A 23,263-nucleotide genomic window follows, 5' to 3' on the forward strand; every position below is an offset into this window, starting at 1 on the left:
ACTCAACTCAACTTTATTTATAAAGCACTTTAAAACCATCGCTGTACATGGAGTAAAAATCAGCCATGAAATAAAGACAGGTACAACTAAATAACACCAAACAAATTAATAAATATCAGAAGTGGGTAAGTAAATAAGTAAAATTAATTAGTAACACAAGAAGTAGGCAAGTAAATAAAATATCAATAAATTAAATATCACAAAATACAGCATGGACCATAAAACACAGAAACAATGGTGAGTCTCATTCTGAGTCAAAAGCCATAAAATAAAGATGTGTTTTAAAAGTGGATAAAGGGAAATTGCCTAATATTTAACGGAAGGTCAATCTGCTAAGCAGAGTTTACATTTAAGTAAAAAAATAAATAAAAGTTGGTTATCGAGAAATGAAAACTAGTTGGTCGATCATTATTGAGTGGAAATTTGTTTTTATTGTCTTCCATCTTCATAATTGCTCTTTCATCAACCAAATTAGACCATCACAAGTCAGTGATGCTGTCGTGGTACGTTCATGACTTCAGTACAAGCAGCGTTGGTTCGTTTCCACTCAATGACCGGCTGGCGACAAGTCCAGTGCAGTACGCCTTTCGCCTGAAGTCAGCTGCAACAGGCAGGCACGACCCTGAAAAGAGGGTTTACAAGAGGGCATATTTTGTTGCTTTCCCTACAATACAAATGCATCACTGTATAATTGTATAACTGTTCTGATATGCATACTGTAGAACTGTAGGAGTGCTCTTGAAAAGTTCCATTCTCAGTGCTATTGTCATCTGTCTTGACATGTAGTAGACGTAAAAAACGAACACAACATTGCTTAAATGTTAGCTTGATGTGATGTTAAAAAAAAAGGAGATCATAATACGACTATTTGGATTTGAAGGAGCACACCACTGCATGTTCATTTTCTTTCATTTCATCAGAAGATGTATAAAAATGTATACTGCTGTCAATGAAAAAACTGTTTAAGTATAAAAATACTGACATACCCTGTATGCCGCCATATTGGACATTTTGAACAGTTTATCTAATCACTGTGATCATGTGTGCTATAACTATTCCTTTCGGACTTGTTTCCTGGTCTATTGTGCCATAAAAATGCCTTCATGTCATCATCAAGTATTGCCATAATTTAGACAGCATTCCAAACCATCTCAGGTTTCATACGTTCCTGAGAAAAAGAATGAAAGAACAAAGATTTTTAGCGACAGTGGCTGGCCCATGGTCCATGAAGCAGGTGCAACCGTTACATTACGGTTGCATTATGTAGGAAACCGTGACCGATTGTCACAAAAAAACTAAACAATTAACATGTATATGCATGTCCAAATTATACTCTAAAAATATTAGTGAAACTTGCAATATTTTTTATTCTATTCACGTCATTGGGTTGTCTTGTAGTTGTCTTGTAGAAAAAAATCCCATAACGTCACTTAATATGCTAAAAGCTGTGACCCATTGTCACGAAATTGTATGTGTACATGGAACACATCACAGTTATTATGTAAACTGGTTGAAAATGTCCTATATGGCAGCACACCAAGGTATGTCATTCTTTCTTACACTTAATCAACTTGACCTTTTTCAGGGAATCAGTTGCCATTGACATTTGCACTATTAATATTAATGTTGATACGCACTGCCTAATACAAAACCCAATTCCATTAAAGTTGGGACATTAAACATATATAACACAATACAATGATTTGCAAATCATGTCCAATCTATATTTAACTGAATACACTACAAAGACCAGATAATTAACTCTTTTATTGCCACACGTTATCCCCAAAACAACCCTGACAGTGCCAGCCGATTTTAAGCATTTTAACTCATCTTTCAAGGCAAACAGAATATTGTGTGCTCTGACTACATGAACATGGGTCCCAAATGAAAGAGCGCGTTCCATTCTTTCATTAGTGTGAGTATTGGGACACTGCCTATTATGTCGTAACAGTAACCGGAAACAGCTTAGGTGTGTGATTTACGGAAGTCGGAAGTCCCGCCACGGTGCAATGATTGGGTACAAAAGGAGCTTCCCTGAATTGCTCAGTCATTCACTGTGATAGTAAAGTTAAAGGTTATGGTAGAGTACCACTGATTGTCACACCCACCTAAGTGGGGTGAAACTTGTTCTCTGCATTTGACCCATCCACTGAGGGAACAGTGAGCAGCAGGTGCTTGCGCTCAGGGATAATTTGGTAGTCTAACCCCCTAATTCCAATCCGTAATGCTTAGTGTCTAGCAGGGAGGCAAATCGGTCCCATTTTCACAGTCTTCAGTATGACTCAACCGGGGATTGAACCTACAACCTCCCAGTCTCAGGGAGTACACTCTACCACTAGGCCACTGAGCTGGTATGGGTCTGGGTTCGTGGCAATGGCAATGCTTATTTCAGCAAACCACATTCTGCAGTGCAGGTCCTAAACTGGCCTGCCTGCAGTACAGACCTTCCTCCCATTGAAAATGTGTGGCGCATTATGAAGCGTCAAATACAACAGAGAGCCCAAACTGTTGAACAGCTGAAGCTGTATATCAAGCAAGAATAAGGGGGAAAACTAGCCTGGCAATAGCCAGATTGATTTGTGCTTCACTCGAGGGAGTTCTCCACAATATCAGTCTGGGACTGCTCCGCGTTGATTTGCTCGGGAAAGGCGGGGCATGCTGTACAACACTTCGAGCTGATTGGACGAGGCAGAATCGTGTGCACGTCTACCTAACTTTTGTTTCGACCAATCACGGCAAAGGATGAAAATGTCGTCACCGACATGCGACTGTTGTGACGAGCTGATATCATGGCGTTGAGTTTATGTTGTCGGTTTTGCAATGTTGAATTTCGAATACAGGAGATTAATTCAGCGAGAACAGAATTAATTGCAGCGTCCACGCATTCGTCCACCGGTGATGCCATGTTTGGTTTGTTTCTTCCCACAGCTTCGGCGCTTCTTGTTTCGTCACAGCTGCATATCCCGCCCCCAAATACAATGTCGCTCTGTGATTGGTCCGAACTACCAGTCGTTCGGTATCGGTGGAAATCAATGGGAGCGGTACAAGATGGATTCTCTGGAGTTTGTAAACTCACAAATACCGCGAGAATACAGAAAAACCATCCAGCTTCAACAATTAGTGTTCTCAGTTTCAATGTTGTTAAAAGAAAAAAGGTGATGCAACACAGCGATAAACATGACCCTGTCCCAGCAATTTTTGAAAAGTGTTGCAGCCATAAAATTATAATTTTTTTTAATATATTGATTATTTGCTAAAAATAAGGAAGTTTATCAATTTGAAAAATAAATATCTTATCTCTGTAGTGTTTCAATTAAATATAGATTGAACATGATTTGCAAATCATTGAAAGCGGTTCGGAAGATGGATGGATGTATTCGGTTTGTATTTATGTTTAAAACAACATCCCAACATCAGTGGAATTGTGTTTGTAGAGTGATCGAAAATGAACATTAAAGCTGCTCAATGCAGAGAATTGAACTTTGGATCGCTACTGCCACGTTTGGTCGAAAAATGAAACCACACACTCCCTTCTTCACGTACACACAGTGCGGATGACGTCACATCCAAAGACAGAGGGTGGAAAATTCAAACCTGAATCCAGTTGAAAACTATTGGCCCATAGGCTTGCAGGAGTAGGATTACCCATTGTGAACAGCTAAAGCCGGGTTCATACGGCAGGAGAATTAGCCCAATTTTAGCCCCGAATCTCCCCTCCAGACAATCGTAAAGACGAGCGGATATCCAAAAGATAATCTTAACAGATAATCTTGCAGTGTGTGGTGTGTTCAGACCGATCTCGGCCACTCGAAAGGTCGTTTGGGCCGCTCCCATCTCAAATCAGAGATAATCAACATGTTGGATTATTTTGGCCCGACTTTGCACCGTGTGTGGCGTGCCCCAAGGACAAACAAGCACGCAGCCGGTTGACTGAGACGTGCAGCCAATCAGAAAGCAAGGCAGCGATAAGACGGTGGGAAATCCAAAATCAAAACAGTCATGAGAAAGTACGTGCTTGCGCTATTTTCTTTTTATGCCGCCTTTTTTCCGGCTAAATACAAACCAGGAAGTAAGGTGACTCGTCCGCCATGTTTGTTTACTCTAAAATCACGTTTAATCTAGAGGAATTTTTCCGAGATTTCCCGTCTAACCAGGAAATATTCATGAATGAAATTGGTTCGTGTGTGATGTGTTGATTGTGCCGTGTCACTGCACACCACACACGGTTTACTACTGTGATTTTTTTCTCGTCACGTGTAGGGTCTCTCACAGTTTGCAAGTCTGTCGACAATTTTTAAATCTTGCCATGTGAACCAGGCGTTAGGTGTTAATTTGAAGATGTTTGAGTCATAAATGGTCAAATAATAAGGCTATTGTAGATATTTTGGGGCAAATTGCTACATAGAGCAGCTTTAAGTGGTGTGTTCCTTTAAACAAATGTAGCTGTACAATTAATTTTATATATAAATGTTTTATTAATGCATGAGTATGTCAAATTAAAAGTGTGACTGCAAAACCAAATCACAAGTGGAAATTCATTTATGACATTCTGCTAACAGTCACTTGATTGACCCAAAGTAATGTTGAGCTGTTCATGAGGAGAAAATAATAATAACTATTGCACAACAGAGACATTACTATGAAATGTTTGTCCTTTCATGCACTTTACAGAAGTCTTTTGTACATCATAAAACTTACCAAGCATGTATTCCACCTCTCACATGTGCTCTAACTGGAAAGGAATTGAATACCGTTGAGTTACAGTCTGTCTTGCCGATATGGGCTCAAGGACCGGAAGAGTGTTTTCAGAACTGAATTTGAAGTGGCTGCTGATGAACAATCTAGAGCATGAAATAGACAACTTGTATCAGAACTGAATGATGTTCATAAGCAGTGAGTTAGGGCATCTTACCAACGGAAGATGAAGGAGGCGTGACAGGTAGCTGCTGATGGGCTGCCGATGTACAAGGACCGGAAGGTTTTGCCCTGTGAGCGTTTCCTAATCTGTCATTTTCTATGGAGGATGCTGCTTGTGGGGCTAGGTTTGGAAAAGGGGTTTCACTTTGAGTGGCGTCTGACAAGAGAGCTGCTGGATCTCCTGGCTGGTACGACTGGTTTGTTTGAGACGCGCGCGGTAGAGTCTCAAGTTGACTGAGAGGGGTGTTAAAAAGGCCGCACAGAAAACTTGCACGAGGCTTGTCTGGTACAGCAATCTTTTCAATAGAAGAATCTTGGCAGTTGATGTTCGTGGACTTGGGAAAAACAGCGAGCGATTGAGAAAAGTGGTTGGGGGAGGATGAGGGTGTTGTACTCTGAGTGTCAATGCTGCTGCCGGCAAAAAGGCTTTTAAATGGCATTTTCAAGGTTTTATTACATCCAGGTGCCGACGGGCCAAAACAATCAGTTTTACGTCGTGTTGCCGTTCCACTCGAACAAAGTGCAGATTTGGTGTTTTTGGCACACTGCAGAGGAAGGTGAGTGTTGGATCTGCCACAAGCACCGGTTTCTGAAGAAGGCTTGACAAGTGCGGCAGGAACACAAGCGCTCTGTGGGAACCTGGGAGGTGACGGACTACGAGGATGTAAATCATTTGTCTGATGCAATTGACGGGACTTGACGGGTGGGGAATGTTTTAGAGTAGATGTCAAATGAGGTGGGCTTGAAAAAAGGGTTTGAAACCCGCCCTTGCAGGATTGTACAGAAGATGTCATGTCTGTTGTTAGATGCTGCTTTTCTTCCTTTCTACAATGAAGAGAGGCTTTATGGCTTGTGGGTCCTGTTTTCATGTATTCGTCAGACTTTTCTTCTTGGATGGGTTTCAAAGTAGTAGTAGTAGGCACTGGTGTATTGTCACAATGATTGTCTTGTGCTACATGGAGGGCTGCTGTCTTTTTCCAAGTTTTCTTCAGCACTTTGTTAGCATCATTCTGCGTACATAATAAATCTGAGGATTTGTTATTTTGGCTTGCTGAACTCTGTTCCCCTGTTGGAGTATAAGATCCGATTTGTAGCGTTGGTGTAGCAGTGGTTGGTGAGTAACCCAAAGTGAAGCTCTTTGTGGATTTAGATGCCCCGAGGACAACATCAACTGAGTAAGGGACTTTACAATGGTTTGTTGAGCCGCTGCAACCAGAGGAAACTGGAGGGACAGAGAAGGTACTTGGATTTTCCCTTATGGGAGTTTTGCAGACAGCGGACGACTGAGGTCCCAGCACCGCTTCAACAGAATATAAAACTGGCGGTTCAGGACAGAGGTTAAGTGATGGAGACTGGCAAGCTGGTTCACTTGATTGGACATCTTCTTCAGTAGCGCCCTCCGCTTCATCAGTACGGCACGTTTCCGTATTATTAGCATTTGATTCGGCACTGTTATAAAAGTTAAATCTGAAAAAATACATATATAAATCAAATAATGCTTTTTACAGTGAGCCCAGCCGTGCAGACTTTTTAAAGATTACTTTCTAGATATTGGCCGATTATGTAAACACATACCTGAAAGGTTGACCTAATTTATCAGACCCCTTATTTTCTTCTTGAGGTATATCAGAGTAATTGGGAACTTGTGTGACCTCTGGCTCATCTACCGTCTCGGGCTGAACTGAAGACTGCTCAGCTTTCTTAGCAAGCTCCCTTTCTAATTCCATTGCCTGTAGAGGAAGAAATGTGCAGTAGTTTGGAACACAATTTAAAGTACAATTGCAAGAAAAAGTGTGTGCACTGTTTGAAATGATTGATTTCAGCATGAATTTGTCATAAAATATGACCTGACCCTCATCTAAGTAACAACAATCAATATATATAACTGAAAACACACGCCGGATTATGTGTCTTGCGCTCCTTTCAAACAACTCGACTTTGGTTTCATCTGTCCACATAATCGTTTCCAAGTAGTGTTGTAGAACATCCAGGCACTCCTTCGCAAAAATCCAAACCAGTGTGTTGTCACAATGTTTTTTGGACATAAGTGGCTTCGTCTTTGGTGTCCTTAAATTCATTCTTGAATAATGTTTTACTTGTACATTTGTCAACTTGAGACATTACCACGCTAGTGATTTCTGTCTTTTATTTGTCTTCACCTCAGCCACATTATTAAGGGAAAGTAGCGACCGTGTTAAATTATGGGTACGGGGTATTAATAAGCCATGGCTTCAATCTGTCAGCCCTTTTTTTGGATGTTAATGTTGCAAATGATGTGATCGATGAAATCTGTTGTAATGTGTCTGAACCCCCAAAGGAAAAAAAATGAAGAAGAAAAAATTGTCTTACTACATATTGGTAGACGTCAAAACTTTAAGCAAGACCTTTGTTAGCCTTTCTACCTTCATACAAGTTAGTAATTCTTAACTGTAAGTGTTCTGATACTCTTATGCAAAAGGCATGGTTTTCAAGGGACAATGCTTCTTGAGAAATGAAACCTAAAAATGGTTGTGCTTTTTCATAAGGCAGGTTTTTGATAGGGCAACCAACATCTCCAATCGTCTCATGTTAATTGCAATCAAGGTTGGCTGACTCTGGACTTTGACTAATGTAAATGTTAATGGTGTGCCCAATAAAAAGATGAAATTTGTTTTGAGTTTGTCTATTGTGAGATAGGTAAGGATCAGATCAAATTTTATGACAAATTTATTCCAAATGGGTTCACATACTTTTTCTTGTATGATCAAATGTACAAAAAATGTGAACAAACTAAATTTATATACTCACATCATTCAACAATTTTGTGGTGATGTCGTCAAGCGGCTCATGAGAAAACCGACAGCCCTCACCTTTAGAGCAGTTTCCTTTTTTATGGAAAAATTTGCAGGGGAAGGAATGTGCACAGCTGTCAAGGGAACTAATCAAATGGATGCACTTCGGGCTCTACCCTAATGTGGATCAACAATTTACACCAAACGCTGGCTTGCCTAGCCCAGCATGCAACATGTTACCGTACAAGTTTTTACCTGCAGACAGTGGAGTCCAAAATTACATTATTTGACTACAGCAAAGGATATTGTGCATAAATGGGCATTGCTCCCCTTTATTGCAACTTCCTAGAAGGAAATACTTGCAAAGCTCTTTGATGAGATCGTTGCAAGCTTCAATGTGCTGCATTTGGCAGCTGTCACCCTGCGACAAGTAGAACGGAAAACAGCAACTTTTCAACACATGTACTGAAATGTTTTTCTTTTGTTGGATATCACTTTTGAGTTAACATGCACAAAACTATCACCCACCTTGATGCATTTTCCATGAATGAAATGTCGGCAAACCATTTGTTCATTCACCAGCATAACATTCTGCTCTTTGAACTGTGGTGAGAAATACTTGATGGTCTGAGAAGAGAAATAATTATAAGGGACATGCCAGTAGAATTTGAAGTAAAGCATACGCACTTTCATCAATAACTCTCACCTGAGTCTTATTTCTGTACTGTGTTCTGCCCCCAGGTTTCATTGAACTTTTTGTCTGATGGCCCCCCCTTCGATTTTGAGGCTGTCCTTGCTTCTGTTGTCGACCTTTCTGGTATTTGGTCTGTTTTTTCTGTTGTTGCTGGTTCACATTGTCGTTTGTTTTAATTTGTTGCTCACTGTAACGGGCCTTGTTGGCACAGTTATATGCTCTCTCGTTAGTTAAGCCAGCCCTTTTATTCACATGGTCAGTGATCAGTGCATGATAGTTTAAAGTCTTGGAATAAGAATCATCTTGGGAAAAGGTATCAACATCAGTCCTGCTTGCCGGTGTCCGGTTACATTGTCTCTGTGAAAGAAATACAGACAAATCAATTGTCTAAATTATGAAATGCTAACACCTGTGGGTGGTATCACTTGTTTTAACAGTGTTTCCCTACCTTTGAGCCAAAAGTAGTGCACATATCTTACATTAAAAAGGTCTCACAGCAGCCCACGAAGACAATGTTGCAAGAAATGTATATTGTGTAAACTGAAATAATAAGCTTTTAATCTACTCACAAATGTACCTACTCAGTGTGAACTATGGGTCTGTTTAGTTCAACTCAAAGTTGACATACAGTTGAAATCAGAAATTTGAATACACTACATAAAAAGACTTTCATTCTCACTGTCTGACATGAAACCAGGCTAAACTTTTGCTGTTCAAACGAAGAAAATAAAATTTTAATAATTAGTGAACCGTATACTGTATCCTCAGTGTGATCATGCTGTCAAACTGAAGCATCTTTGGGACTGACATGGAAAGCATGCAGTCTGCTCTAAGATCCCCTATCTAGCCAAGAATAAAACAAAAAGAACAGTCAGGCGTAGCGTTCATGACAATATGTGAGCATTTCACATTACGGTTATAACTAAATACGCTTAGAAGGATTTAAACAGTAACATACCTTCACAAAAGGACCAGGTGGCTGGCCCATGCTCGCCCTCTTTTTGCCTCTAGTATTTCTTTGAACCTTGCCAATGTCGTCCCTAAAAAAAACAATTAGATGAGGTCAGAGTAGCACTTGCAAGACTTATTGTGACAAAAATGTAGTACGAAGTGGCTATTTTTGTCGTGGGAGAGTTGCCAGTCACGGCAAAATAACCCCAGCGAGCAGCAAGAACTACCTGACTGTAAAAGACGGCTGATCATTAATCTTCTCACAACTATCAGAGAGACTCGCAAAGAGGTTTGTGAAAGACATTGTGACGAGAAACCTTAAAAAAAACAAAAAGAAAAATAAATAAGTGCATCAATAAGCTCTCAAGATCACAGAGCAATTCCAATTTAGTCGTGTCCCGTAAAATTTGCGTCACAAAACTGTGCTGCGTTCGCAGTCCCTCGGTTTTTTTAAATTTTATTTTAAATAGGTTTAAACTACGATTCTCTGTTGTGAACTTCTTGTGACGATAGAAACATAAATAAAAGTGTATATTGGAAATGACCACAGTAGAAACAATAGCATAATGCAGCTGAGCAACTAAATTAACTGGATAACAAATGCCAAAATGTTTGTTAGAGAAGTCAGTACTAATACTGGCGACATCTAGTGGTCAACATAATCGCTATGTTTGATGACACTACAGTACTTGAATTTGAGTCGATAATAATGTGCCTTTCTTTCAGTTCAACTAAATATTAGCACTTGGTGCACTTTACTGTACTATCAAGAGGACAAGGTAAAACACGCAGAAAGGATCACAGTACCATGACACGTGGCCATTATAAAATGTGTAATGGGATACTTAACTCATGTTTCTATTTTCAGCAGTAGGAAGTTAATATTTTGTCTATAATTACATGTGTGCTCAGGCAAAGGTAAATGACCAATCATGGCTCAGTTTGTCAATGTATCATGACCAAACCCAGAAAACAGGTGAGCTGTGATGTCGTTCTCAGTCGATACAAAGTGGCAAAATGTGTTTTTAAAGGTATGAATTGTACATGACAAATAAGGTTGTCAAATTATAGACCAAATTTAACTTTTTGTGGTTGAAAATAGCTACATTAGTTAAGTATCCCTTTAAATATAGGTACAATATTGTTTCACATCGATATCGGTATATTGTAATCACACAGTTGCAAATAATACTGGTGGTTAACTTGGTTACCCCCGTGTTAGTGGTATTCAAAATCCCTTTGGCAAATTAAGAGCACTACAGCCTACAAAAATATATATTTGAGGAACAAAAATAAGCCTAAAAAAACAGTTGAAACTCTCCTCAAAACAACACAAATCAGTCTGATTGCTTTCCACATAAGAAAATTACCAATAATTTTGACATTTGGCTAACTTTGTGGTTTCTTTTTTTAATGCCTTTGCCCCATTTCCGCATTAGATGCAGTAAAATTGTTGCTCTATTATCTACTCCAGACATTACCGCTGGACCTGAAGCCCAAATGAGTCGCAACAAAAGAGTTTGTTCTAAATTAATAGGACTAAATCTATTGAAACCAGCCTGAACGAGCTGGGGTACAACATGAGTGTGTGCCATTGATCACAAAGAGTGATTACAAGTCCTGCAAGACAAAACCTGGACTTTGTTCTTCCACGTCTGGTTGTCCTGACGTCTGCACGCTCAAAGTTCAGGTCATGCAGTTTCACTATTCAGCCTGTGAGCTCTTAGTTTATGTGCACTGAATTGTATGAGCTGCAGGATGACCGGCTGGGTTGTTGTTGCTCCACTTCTGCTACTGCTCCTGTGCAGTGCTGTCACTCAAGAAACCGAGGAAACTGTCGCACCAGCGTCACCTCCATCTCCAGCATCCAATGGAGAGGACGAAGAGAACACCGAATGGGGCCTGAACTCGCTGAGGGGTGGCTTTGAGGCTGCCACTGGCTACTTTGACTCAATTCTGGAGTTCATGGGTGGCCGGGATGGACTCTGCCAATACCGCTGCCGATACGGTAAATTTGATTATTGAATCCAACAAGTATAATTTGGCAGAATATGGTTCGAGTGATCCATCATTGTCAGAGCTTTACAGTTTTCAAGTGAAATATATTGAATTGTTTCAATTAGTTTTGCGGTTTAGTTATCAGTTGGGCATGCTGATCAGATGAATATCACAATACTGAAATTCCACAGTAAAAACCTAATTTTAGTCATTTACTGTATCAAGTACAACAGCCTTTCACAGGACCCGATGTTGTAAATTCATTAGAATTATCAATGTTGTTATCATCTGGGAGGGTCACAAAGTGGACTGCGACCTCAACTGATAGCAAATAGGTTTCATGTGGTGATATCTGATTTATCAATGTGTGTTTGCACCCATGAATGAATGAATGTGATGTTTAGTTATTAACATCTCTCAGGTCCTGCTCCAATTCCACGTCCCGGGTACCAGATGCCTGTGCCTGATGGGTGCAGCTCATACTTCTTTGGTCTTCCTGTTCCAGAGGGGGTATGCACTTCATAACATTCAAAACGTTTCCCAAAAATGTTTAGAAAAAAAAGAAGAAAAAACTACCTGACCTAACTACTTTGTCATTAATCCAACAAAATAGATCTTTACTGTACTCAATATAACGTTAATTTATTTTACAATCTTTCATGGCTCATGATGTGTTGTGCCCCAGATGGATATGGGGATCCCCGCCATGACCAAGTGTTGCAATCAGCTGGATATGTGTTATGATACCTGTGGCTCAAACAAGTACCGCTGCGACTCCAAGTTCCGCTGGTGCCTCCACAGCATCTGCACCGACCTCAAGAAGAGCCTTGGTTTTGTGTCAAAAGTTGAAGGTTGGTATCCTCTCTACACACCATTTCCTCATTGAAATGTTACAGCCAAGGGCCACTTAGGAAACTGACTTTCCTTTGAGTCTGTCAGCTGAATGTTATCTAATTTCCTTGTAACTCCTGGATGGTTGAAACGGACTGCTTTTGAAAATTTGAGAAGGACCTTTTAAATGCTTCAATGAGTTGACAATTTGTGTTGAAGACAAAGTGGGTTTTTTTAATACACAAATGAGTGGAAATGTATTAAAATAATATACTGTAATTCATATATGAGGATTATTCATCATTGCCCAACAAAATGGAGCTAAAGCAGCCGACGCAATCACCATTAAGGCCCAGTTCTGAAAACCTGTTTAAAAAAAGTTTCTCAAATGCATAAAACCTGCAATTATATTACACAGTGTTTTCTGATAAGTACTTTTGATTACTCTGCTGCAAAGACTGATCTGCACTGTGCCTCTTGTCTGTCACTTTCTCTCATCAGCATGTGAAACGGTGGCAGACACTTTGTTCAACACGGTGTGGACTCTGGGCTGCAGACCCTACATGAACAGTCAGAGAGCATCATGCTACTGCCAAGGAGAAGAGAAAGATGAACTCTAACACATAGCGCATTCCTATAATAAGACAGGTGAAGCACACCTGTCCCCACGAGCGGACTATAGGCTGAGGACTTAAATACACATTTTGCCCCTTCAATTCAAATGTTATTTTATTTCAGAATAGCTATTTTTGTGTTGCAAAATATTACAGTTGAGGTGTTTATCACTAAGACATTAAAATGTAAAGAAACAATGGTGTGACCTGGTTTGATTAATAGCCAGTCTTATCTGTAACAGCCTATCACGGCCTTTGTAAAAATGTTAGGCAAGAAATATGCCAATTTTGATGAAAAACTTTTCAAAGTAAACTGTGAGTTTTTTGTGTGGCATTGTGTAATGTGGCATGACGTGTTTGTAAACTAGTATGTGCGTATTTGTAAAAACAAAATAAAACAAAAAACAAGAGCCGAGGACACTGCGATAGACTGCACACAGGACAGTCTATAACGCTTAAATACAAGCGTAAAAACTCTTATGTCGCTTAATGTCAATAAACTAGATTGTCACCAAAATGTATTCCGACATCGCTAATCTGGAAATATCACAATGATTGCCCCAATACAGTATGTTATGGAACAAGCATTTTCCTAGTAGTGAACGCTTCTATGGAAAGGAAAACGCTTGTCCATAAAATGAGAAATATCGGGGCGTTTGTTCTATTTTCAGATGCTGACATGGGGTTGGCAACTATAGAGACATTTGAACCCATTTCCTAAAATAAATCATGGGAGCCACAAACCCTTTGGACATCTAACATAAAGATCTTTTGTTCTTTTTTTTTTAATTTCTGCTGCAGACATGTTGCCCGTTCCGAGCGATATGTCAGCGCGTCCGCCATACTAGTGTAGATGTGGCATTATACAAGTATTAGCCATAAAATCAGCAAATAATACCCGTAAAATTTAGCTAGAATGACAATACAATCAAAAGCAACGCTTCCATATGAATCCAATGAGTTGTGATTTGATGAAACATTTCCAAGGAGCAAGTGAGGTTCTTTATAACATTGCTTGACTTTGCAACAAAATGATTTATTCGCTCTCCCGGGTTTAAAAGGGGAAGAGCGCAGGAGCGTTCCCGGCTTTAATGAGCTAAACACTTTTTTAAAGTGGATCGTTTTGTCTTACTGTAGGTGAACTGTAGACAGGAACTTTCTACATGACTTTTGTTAACTATATTAAAGTTCCATTTGCTTTAACTAAACAACTCAGCAACTTGCATGCATCCATTTATTTGTTTTTGGCCTAGTGATTACCTGTCAATCACAGGGTGAATAGATCAATGGCCAGATGTTCAGGCCAGTTAAGTTAAGACTACCAGTCCACCAATACTCAAATTAGAAGCAGTAATTAACTTTTTTTTGTCTCCTCCCCTAGTTATTTAGGGCAAAAAAATGTGTGTTGAAGTACTTAGCGGTGACAGAAAATGTCAGTCATGACTCACCAGTAACCCCTAATTTAAATTGACCTCCTGATAATCATTGAAAAAAACAACAACCTTCTTTTGTCTGTAAAATGTTAGTCGCCTGTTCTCTCATAATTGGCTCTTTCCTCTGTCATACAAAACTCTTTTTAAACCAATTTTTGCAAGGGTTAGAGCGAGGTTGTAGACAACCATCTAGCCCAGTGATGCCGAAAGTGATGTTCAAATATTGAATATTGCAAGGGCTAACAAAAATATAAAATATACTTTTCCTAAATAAAACTTTTGACTTCATTTTGATGAACACTTGGGCCGATTTAGCTACTGTATATTAATGATCATTTTCATGGAACTTGGAGAGCTGCTGGTAAATATTTTTTGAGGTGGTACTTGGTGTAAAGGTTTGAGAACCACTGATCTAGCAAATTAATGATATGATTCGTAATCTATCCCGAGGAAGAAGAAAAACCTCTTTACTGTAAAGTATAACCTTTATTTTTTGTTAAAGAATCACTCATTACAAATGATGAAAGGTAACTAAAAACAGTTGTTGCCCTGCGCCCCCCTCCCCCCAAAATGCTGGCTATTATATCCAACGGATGGGTCAGGGTTCACAGTCAAACGTCACATATCTGCACACAAAGAAGAAGAAAAAAAGTGTGATTTTACTTCCAAGTTATATCATTAGAATTGTACCAATACTGTATACAGACATATGAAATGCATCAGTAAAGTTCTGGTGTCCCAAAGATATATTTTAAACCCAAACTAAAAGGTTCCCCCTTCAATGTAATCGTCCTGGACTATACATAAAACTGTGACCTCAGCTCTCTGCAGCAGCCGTTGAACTTCTCCCTAATGCATTTATATGAATGCATGACTAAATAAATATGGGTCATTTACATATTATTTGATCAATAACACACAAGACACACCCCACTGAATTTCCTTTTGAAAATTACTGATCTTACTTAGTATTTGAATTTTTGGCAGTTGTGATTAAACGGTAATATTTGTTTTTAAGAAAATAAATGTTGTAAAAAGTAAAAAATTTCAAAGTTTAACTCTAAAATGTCTTTATCCTTATATGTCTCAAAATAAAATTTCTTGATTCACAACATGTTTATGAAGATGCTATTATTTTTATATATATTTCACAAAGGCGGACTGGCGGAGTTCACTAAATACGCAGTTCAGTTCGTATCTCCGTTTGAGGTGACGGTTTTTGGTTTGGTTCAGTACACTTTGACACTTGGGAGAATCAATTATGTAACGTATAGTTAGGCTAAATGGGAAATTAAGACTAACTATTCTCACAGAAATATTATTAACTATTAGGGTTGTTATTTAAATAGTGTTTATTAATTAGAAAGATATCTTAATTGTTTGTATAGCTTTGCCCATAGCGTATAGTGACCAGCAGAAAAATGAAATGCTCTTCCCTTGGATGGCAAAAGGTTCAATAAACCTGTGTACCCATTAGTCACATATGTATGTAAAAGTCTCAAGTCATAACATTCAAGTTTTAAGCCAAAAAACAAACAAAAAAAATCAACTAACTCAAGTCACGTCAACAACATTTCAGTTGAGTCAAATTTTATTCAAGCAAGTCGAAAATCAAGTCATATTAATATATTGGACTGCTAAAATATTTTTGCAATGATAAACTGAAAAATTACATTCATGTCATTGAAAGTAAATTTTTTATCGCTTAAATTTGCATAATGCATGCATATATTATTTAAAAGAATGTATGTTATTTAAAAAAATGTTTAAGCCTACCAATGTATATAAAACTGTTACTGTGATGATAAATATTGACGTTATACATTACTCTCCTAAATAAGACCTCAACTTAAATAAGTTTTGATGCCCATCAACTGACATATTTGTACTAATGTAGCGATTTCTATCGAATTGTAATCTCTCCAACGCAAGATCGCAAGGACGAAAAGGAAATCCGTTTTATGCACGTACGCTGGTCTCGACGCCATCTGGTCCTGTTAGGTGCGTAATGAAAGGCACTCGAAACAGGTATTTGGTGCCTTTCGCCAGTCTCTAAGTTCCTGGCACGCATAGCAAATGTTTGCAAAACCGATAAATAAGAGCAGAAACAAGCAAGGAAATAGTACAAAAAGAGCAACAAGGAGCCTCTACCAACATGCATCTTGGCTAGCATTTAAGCACGCACCCCACTGAGGGACGAACATTTGCGATGCTAACAAATGTTGATTCCACGTCAGGGTTTGTTCATGGTCGCAACGTTTCCTAAAGGTTCTCTAAACAGTCTTAATGATCTCGTCGCAAAGAAATTTTAGACATGTTCAAAGTGTTCTTGTTTTTCAAAAACTGTTCCACCTTAAATATTGTATTACGGGTGAGGAGTCATGGATCTCTGAGTATAGTGTGGAGACTAAACATCAGAACAGTGGAAGACACCAAAGTTGTAAAGGTTGAAAAATTATGTTGATTGCATTCTTGAATTGGAGTGGCATTGTCCAATCTAAAGCTCACATCTCACTGAGTGGCGCAGGCTTGTGAGGGTGTGCGCACGTAGCGAGTGTTGCTTTTTCGCCAGACAGTCTCAAACCCTCTTTATGTTCTCAAAACGTTTTTCTTGTCACCATCAAATTTTGAACATTTAAATTTCTTTAATTTATTTTGTCTTTATTTTATTCAAGTGCAGTACATTCTCACGTTTGAGGTTGAATTTAATGTAATCCAAATGTGTGGAATAAATGGGTCATATTTTCTCATAAATACTGTTTGAATAGTATCACTTGCTCATGTTTATTCTAACAATTCATATTAAAAAAATTAATAAAAGCATGTATTATTGCTGATGTCTTATCAGATCGATATGGGTTTTGGACAGTACTCTAGGCTGCAATATCGGTACCGTATCAGAAGTGAAAAGGTTGCAACGGGACACTCCTAACCAAAATAATCATGACGACGGAGCTGCAGAATATGTTGAAAGAATCCTTTCAGGAGTGCATGAAAGTGTTGCAGAGAAGACTAGGAAATTGTGTTAGACTCCAGTGGGATTACTTCACAGGGTAAAATTTGGATTGGAAATACATCTTTTACCCGGTCTGGAACTTCATGGACACTCATATAGTTGGCACTCGACATTATAAATACAAGTACCGTTCGTTAGTTGCTTACCTTTGTGTCAGAATAGGGATTTGGCTGGGTATGATGAGACTTGTTCTTTGTCATCTGGTTAAATACTTCCAGCTAAGAAAAAATAGATTTAAAAGGTGTAAATTTATCACCCCAAAAAATTTGGGATGAGCAAGTATCGATACCAGGTATTGGTGCCGATACCAGCCTCATGCTACGGTCAGACAAAACTAGTGTTGTTCCGATACAGATACTGGTATCGGCAGAGGCCCCGATACTGCATTAAAACAGTGGTATCGGTGAGTATTAACAAGTAACATGCCGATACCATTAATTCTGACGCTAATATAGGACTTTGGATGCAGCATGTTGTGTCTCATGCACGACATTCAGTGATGTGTGACATGTTCACTGCATGCGGAGCTAAGATATCTTATTGCCCCTTGAATGCTCTGAACCAATGGCAGGACAGCTTTTTCATGTTGAGGAAAAAAAAACATAGGTATCGTCATCGGCCGATACTGCAAAGCTGGGTATCGAAATCGGTATCGGGGGCCAAAAAACGGTATCGGAACAACACTACACAAAATGTGAAATAACGCTACGCGCTGCATGTTTGATCGCTTGGATGACTTCGAGCGTTGCTTCGAGCGGAGAAGGGGAGGTGCTTGCTCTAAATGTGTTTGGTCTATATGTAGCATTAGTTTAAGGTATCGATACTCACAACGGTGGCCGTTTTATAATGAGTATCTAGAAATCACAAATAAGAATAACAGAAAAATGCCATTAATTTCATGCAATTTTAAGGAAAAATGCTATATTGGGATATATAGGTCTTTCTTTAAATGTATTTGTCATTGCTCTTTTGGGGAGGAATTTTATGTACTAGTCGTATCGGTATTTTGGCATCGGTGACTACTCAAGAGTGTCTGAAAAAAACTGACATCCCTAGAAAAATATACTTTCAGATTTACTATAGAAATTGCAAGTCAAGGTATACTCAAAGGCAGATAGATGCCTTACAGTTTCGAAAGATGCAGATTTTCCATTCCTTTTTTCTTCTGCTCCGACAGTGCCTTGCAGTTAGTTGTGTTTTGTTTACACAGCAAAAGCAGAAAGAAAAATGCAATTTTAATCTTTTCAGCAAACCCATTGGAGGGGAAAATGCATAGATTTTCTCTTTAAGAGTGGCCACTATTACTGACCAGATAAGTCTTAAATAAAATAATTATGATGTTGTGTTGCATTCGTGTACTGTGTTTCTTGGAGTTGGAAGTTGAACACTATGAGTGTTCCATCAATCTACCACCTTTTGCACTTCTTTCACTAATATCTCTGCATGCTGTCCATTTGATCCACTAAGCTCAACTCTCAGAAACTATATTCGAGAAAAACTTCCACTTACCCTTTTTCTCAAGTTTGCCTTAATTTCCTCCTCTGTTGGTGTTTGTTTTTTCTTTGCTTTGTACTTCTGACCATGAGTAGGCGCCACCATCTTCTCCGAGGCTTTAGTCTGTTTTGCTTCAAAGGGAATTTCACTTGTCTGATGAGCCCGAATAATTTGTACATGTTGATTGTGTTCCTCTATCAGTTGTCGCCTTTTGGCTTTCGCTTTCTCGAACTGCACTTGAGTCATAAACACATCATCACCCCACATTTGTTGCTTCTCCCTATTAACCTCATGCAGGTTCCTCGGGCCAGAGATTGAGCCCAACTGACCTTCACTCGAAGACAGCCCATCACTCTCAAGGAAAACTTCTTTAAGGGAGCATTGCCGCAGATTTTCTGAGGGATCAGAGGAGCGGGTGTGGTGGCGATCTATTGAGTAATGAGAACTAATGGGATAATATAGTGTGGTACTGGCGCCCGGAGTGCTTGTCCAATAAGAATTGTCACCATTGTAGAAGGAATCATCGTGAGAGGAATGAGGCAAACTGTAATCTGGGCAAGCAAACGAAGTAGCAGGATCACAATGGGACTGAACATAACGGACTTCATCCACGACGTCGAAATCTTTGTTTTTGCCAACAGTCTTCCATGATTCTGTGTCATCTTGGCTTATACATAAAGGTGACAATTTCTCTCTCTGTGCTTGTGTGCCATCTTGTCTTATATATGAAGGTGACAATTTCTCTCTGCTCTTTCTTGAGTCACCGCTCGCAAACAATGAATGTTTTTTGTGACAACCCTGAGAGTCTCTGCTGTGGGAGAGCTGTCTGGATGAGGGACTGTGCCTACAGCTTCTGGAAGATGACAATGAGGAGGAGGAGAAGGAGGAGGAGGAAGAGAATTTCCTGTCAGGTTTGCAGGATCCACTTGTAGTCACTGGACTCGGCTGCTCCGTTGTGCTGGGAGTTTTAGGCGTTCCTTCATTCCCTTTCCCATACAGTCTCTCTTGAGTCCGGTGTGTTAGTTTACTGAAGTCATCTATTTCCAGGTTCAAGCCCAAAGTGTTGAGAATGTGTTGGAGGTGTTTACACCGCTCATCGACCTCCATCGTTTCTTTTTCTTCTTTGTTGGTAACCTCCTTTGTCAGGGGAGCCTTAGAGCCACTACTGGAGCCTAAAGTGTGATCTTGTACGTCTTTGTTGTTCTTGTCGTCATCTGACAGTGAGTGTATCTCCATGGGCTCCTGTTCGCTAGTGGAAAGCTCTGTCCTCTCCCCACCATTCTCTGCTATCTGGGGTCCACTGTTGCATTGAAGGTTCTCTCTACTAATAGGCAGATCTAAATCATCCCTCACATCAGAGTGCTGGCTGTTGAAGGACTGATCTCCTAAGTGAAGATCTTCGCTGTCATCATTGACGATCCTATTGAGCAGTTCCAAGTCAACTCCCTTGTTGAGCAAGCTAAGAAAGCGCTCAAAGCCTTTATTGGCGACATTGTCTTCCTGGGTTTGTGAACTAACACTTGCACTGGGAGGAGGTAGGGCAACAGGTGGGGCTACAGGTGGAGCAACAGGTGGTCTAACAGGTGGGGCAACAGGTGGCGTGGCCATTTCATGATTGGGGGCCTGGCAAAAGTCAAAACATATCTACTATTAAGCCCGTTACATCCGCAATAAACTTTACAATTCACAACAGAATTCATCTAGTTTGTATATTTCAACAGTGTTTTATAATATCTGATCTGGTTTGTGTTTTTGGTATGGGATATAATTTTGCAAAATGTGATTGATTGACTAGTTAATAAACAATCAATTAAAGACTTAAATGTCTTCATTTTATTTATCGATAGAATTTTCAAACCTCAATGTTGTGAACTGTTTCCTGTTTCCCGATCAGTGTCATAGCAAGCAGAACATGTTGCCATAGAAGAGGTGTTTTATGGATGTAGCTTAACTTTAATAGCTGCTGCTGCATGCTGCTAAGTCCTTGAGATGGAATCAACAGCATCTCTGTTGACAGGGCACTCTCTTTTGCCTCAATTACAATTTATCAGCTATTTGTTAGCAATGTGAAAAGATTTCCCCAAAATGACAGTCTGACGAAATTATGTCTGGTTGAATGGCCATTTTCAACCCAAGTACAACAAACCCCTAAAAATTATTATTTAAAAATATGATAATTTCTGAAAAAATCAGCTCGACGCTTCATTTTGTCTTTTACTCGGGGAACATCTTCTCATATCAGCTGACAAGTTTCAGTTAAAAATTTCCACCAATAACCTTGTATGGGCCGAAATTCCCAGGGGTTCTCCAATGCAAAACACCTTAGAAAGGGCATCACTTGCGCTAAAAATGCCAATGAAATACCGGTAATGCAAATTTAACATTACTGGTGAGAAGAACAGTGTGGGCAGCTTACCAATTTGTTACAGAGGATTTTAGATGTGTTTAAAGTTCTCATTTCATGTTTGTTTTCTTTTAGACATTTCTATACAGTATAGTGTCAATGTTGGCTCCTTGTCGCATCACCAAATTCTTGACGATCATCAGTTACTTGATTATTCTGTCCATTTTTATTTCTGGTACCCCAATAGAAGGGTGCCAAAAAGTGGCATAGTGTAGTGGGAGTTATTTCAGTACAATTTAGCTACAACAATAGAAATGCAAGTGTTGTTGTAGTGTGCTGTTTCTGACATTAACATAAGCTTATCTTTAATTCATATCATTTTTAATACACACGGTACATATACTTGAGACCCGTGATTTAGATGCCTAATGTACTAACCTGTTTCATTGAGGTAAATCCAATGGGGTCAAAGAATCTATGCCTCATTAATGCTTTGACTCTGAGCTTCAGGGGATGGTCTTCCATCAGCTCTGTGCAATGACTTGGAGAGTCACCACTCTCAGTAGGTGACCCATCTATCTTGCACTGCGATTGAAATCACATAATTACACAGTCCCAACAACACAGTGTAATTATGTAACTATTAATTAGACATAACATATGCTATCTCTCACCTTGGACAGAAATCTGAAAGAATGTCGCTGCTGCAAAATTGCTGTCACCCTGTCTCTGAGAGTTGAACCTTGGGAGTCTGGTGTTGGTTTCTTCTTGGCCATTTGAATTGTCTTTTTAAGAATGGCAACTTTCTTGTTTAATATTTGGTCCTCTATATCTCGAAGCACATTAATTTTTCTGGTCAACTCCGGATCAACTTCCGCTTGCAGAGGCTCCCCATCAAAGTCTTCGACACTTCTGTAAAACCTACGAGGTATGTCGTTCACTCCCATATCATTAATGTCTCTCGGGTAAAGTGAATTCAGATCACTCTGCTGACAGTGTGAAGCGTTTTCCCAATCAACCGAATCCATTCTTCAACCACGACCTCCTTCCTGAGAAGTAGAGAGTTGAGGGACAATAAGCAACTACCGTTTGCATTCAAAATGTTCGTTTAGTGTCACTATAAAGGTTAACCTACCTGAGAACTTATCAGAAACGCCTGTGCGTCATGAACCAACCACGCTCCGACCTTTTAGTATTACAGTCCAACTTTGGAGAAGGTAGCCCATCAAACTACAGCAACGATATAATACTGTAGTAAATTTAGTGCACGTATAAAGCGCTTTATCTACATCATCGCGGTGCCCAAAGCGTTCAACGGATGCGCATGTTACACACCAATTGGTGACTGGTGCCATGCAAAGCCCATTGGGAGCAATTCAATGTTCAGTTGTATTGCCCAAGGACACTATGACAGCGGACAGATAGAGCCGGGATTCGCACCCGAGACGATTTGGTCACTGGACGACCCGTTCTACCAAGTGAGTCTTAGCCGAGCCAGTAGGACACCGTACACTGCAGTACTAATCGATAAAACAGCCAAACGTTGACTGAGCTTGGTAGCGACTTAGTATCTTACGTTGACGTGAAATACATTGCATTTTCCCGCTTCACATTCCGAAACTAAACATGTTTTATGTGTAAATTTAAAAAAAAATAAGGACATACATACATACAAATTTTACAAACAAACGAGAGATTCCCTTTTTTCCCCCATCATGAAATTCCGGTTGGTCCTTTATGATTGGCAAACGAATGAGGTCTCAGAGAAACATCGGCAAAAAAAAGAAGAAAAAGCTAAATACTAAATATAGGTGCGAGCGTTGTTGATGCACAAGACAACCATTTCCGACGATCAAAACATACAAAAACTAGGAGTTCTTCCTTTCTATAGTCTACACTTACCGTGATAAGTTCGAGGCGCCCCCTACAGTGTGGAAGAACGAATGTCAGATGGCGCGTTTAATCAAAAGCCAGGACAACCAACATCAGATAATATGTCATCACTCAAATTTACCCTCTTCCTGTCTTCTTAAAAATACAATTACCCGTTCAGGGCAACATCTTTAAACAAAGTAATGCATAGCATAGCTTGACAAAATATGTTGGCTCCTATTTTTTAATAAAAGCACACCCTGGTATGCTGTACAGCCAGCTGGCTTTTCCAATAAGTGGGTTTTACAACTTCCAAATTTGACAC

General features: G+C 39.5%; 3 protein-coding genes across 5 annotated transcripts; 1 reads left to right on the forward strand and 2 right to left on the reverse strand.

Moving 5' to 3' along the window:
- Nucleotides 1–66: 66 nt before the first annotated feature.
- On the reverse strand, nucleotides 67–9,759 carry LOC147170232 (uncharacterized). 2 transcript variants are annotated; one of them, XR_015095728.1, is made up of 10 exons: nucleotides 9,564–9,759; nucleotides 9,344–9,425; nucleotides 8,398–8,742; nucleotides 8,220–8,318; nucleotides 7,996–8,112; nucleotides 7,708–7,815; nucleotides 6,496–6,650; nucleotides 4,916–6,387; nucleotides 4,702–4,844; nucleotides 67–622 (listed from the first exon to the last, which is right to left on the reverse strand). XR_015095728.1 is itself a non-coding variant. In XM_086081765.1 (9 exons), exons 1-9 carry the CDS (start codon nucleotides 9,638–9,640, stop codon nucleotides 4,762–4,764), a joined length of 2,538 nt encoding a protein of 845 aa, XP_085937891.1. In that variant the 5' UTR covers nucleotides 9,641–9,759; the 3' UTR covers nucleotides 4,213–4,761. The 2 variants fall into 2 exon arrangements, 1 of the variants encoding a protein (XP_085937891.1); XM_086081765.1 differs by lacking the exon at nucleotides 67–622 and having other exon boundaries at nucleotides 4,213–4,844.
- Nucleotides 9,760–11,017: 1,258 nt separating this feature from the next.
- On the forward strand, nucleotides 11,018–13,111 carry LOC147170233 (group XIIB secretory phospholipase A2-like protein). The gene is made up of 4 exons (XM_086082139.1): nucleotides 11,018–11,344; nucleotides 11,756–11,844; nucleotides 12,020–12,185; nucleotides 12,667–13,111. Exons 1-4 carry the CDS (start codon nucleotides 11,083–11,085, stop codon nucleotides 12,783–12,785), a joined length of 636 nt encoding a protein of 211 aa, XP_085938265.1. The 5' UTR covers nucleotides 11,018–11,082; the 3' UTR covers nucleotides 12,786–13,111.
- A 1,567-nt stretch (nucleotides 13,112–14,678) lies between these two features.
- LOC147170234 (uncharacterized) lies at nucleotides 14,679–22,942 on the reverse strand. 2 transcript variants are annotated; one of them, XM_086082136.1, is made up of 7 exons: nucleotides 22,736–22,942; nucleotides 22,202–22,296; nucleotides 21,741–22,115; nucleotides 21,505–21,651; nucleotides 18,738–20,345; nucleotides 17,375–17,446; nucleotides 14,679–14,838 (listed from the first exon to the last, which is right to left on the reverse strand). In XM_086082136.1, the coding sequence occupies exons 3-7, from the start codon at nucleotides 22,092–22,094 to the stop codon at nucleotides 14,824–14,826; spliced, it is 2,196 nt and encodes a 731-aa protein (XP_085938262.1). In that variant the 5' UTR covers nucleotides 22,095–22,115; nucleotides 22,202–22,296; nucleotides 22,736–22,942; the 3' UTR covers nucleotides 14,679–14,823. The 2 variants fall into 2 exon arrangements, with proteins under 2 accessions (XP_085938262.1, XP_085938261.1); XM_086082135.1 differs by having other exon boundaries at nucleotides 22,202–22,942.
- Nucleotides 22,943–23,263: the final 321 nt, after the last annotated feature.

The sequence above is a fragment of the Leptonotus elevatus genome, chromosome 8, assembly GCF_054856555.1.
Source record: "Leptonotus elevatus isolate MCC_2025b chromosome 8, RoL_Lele_1.0, whole genome shotgun sequence".
Classification (NCBI taxonomy): Eukaryota; Metazoa; Chordata; class Actinopteri; order Syngnathiformes; family Syngnathidae; genus Leptonotus; species Leptonotus elevatus.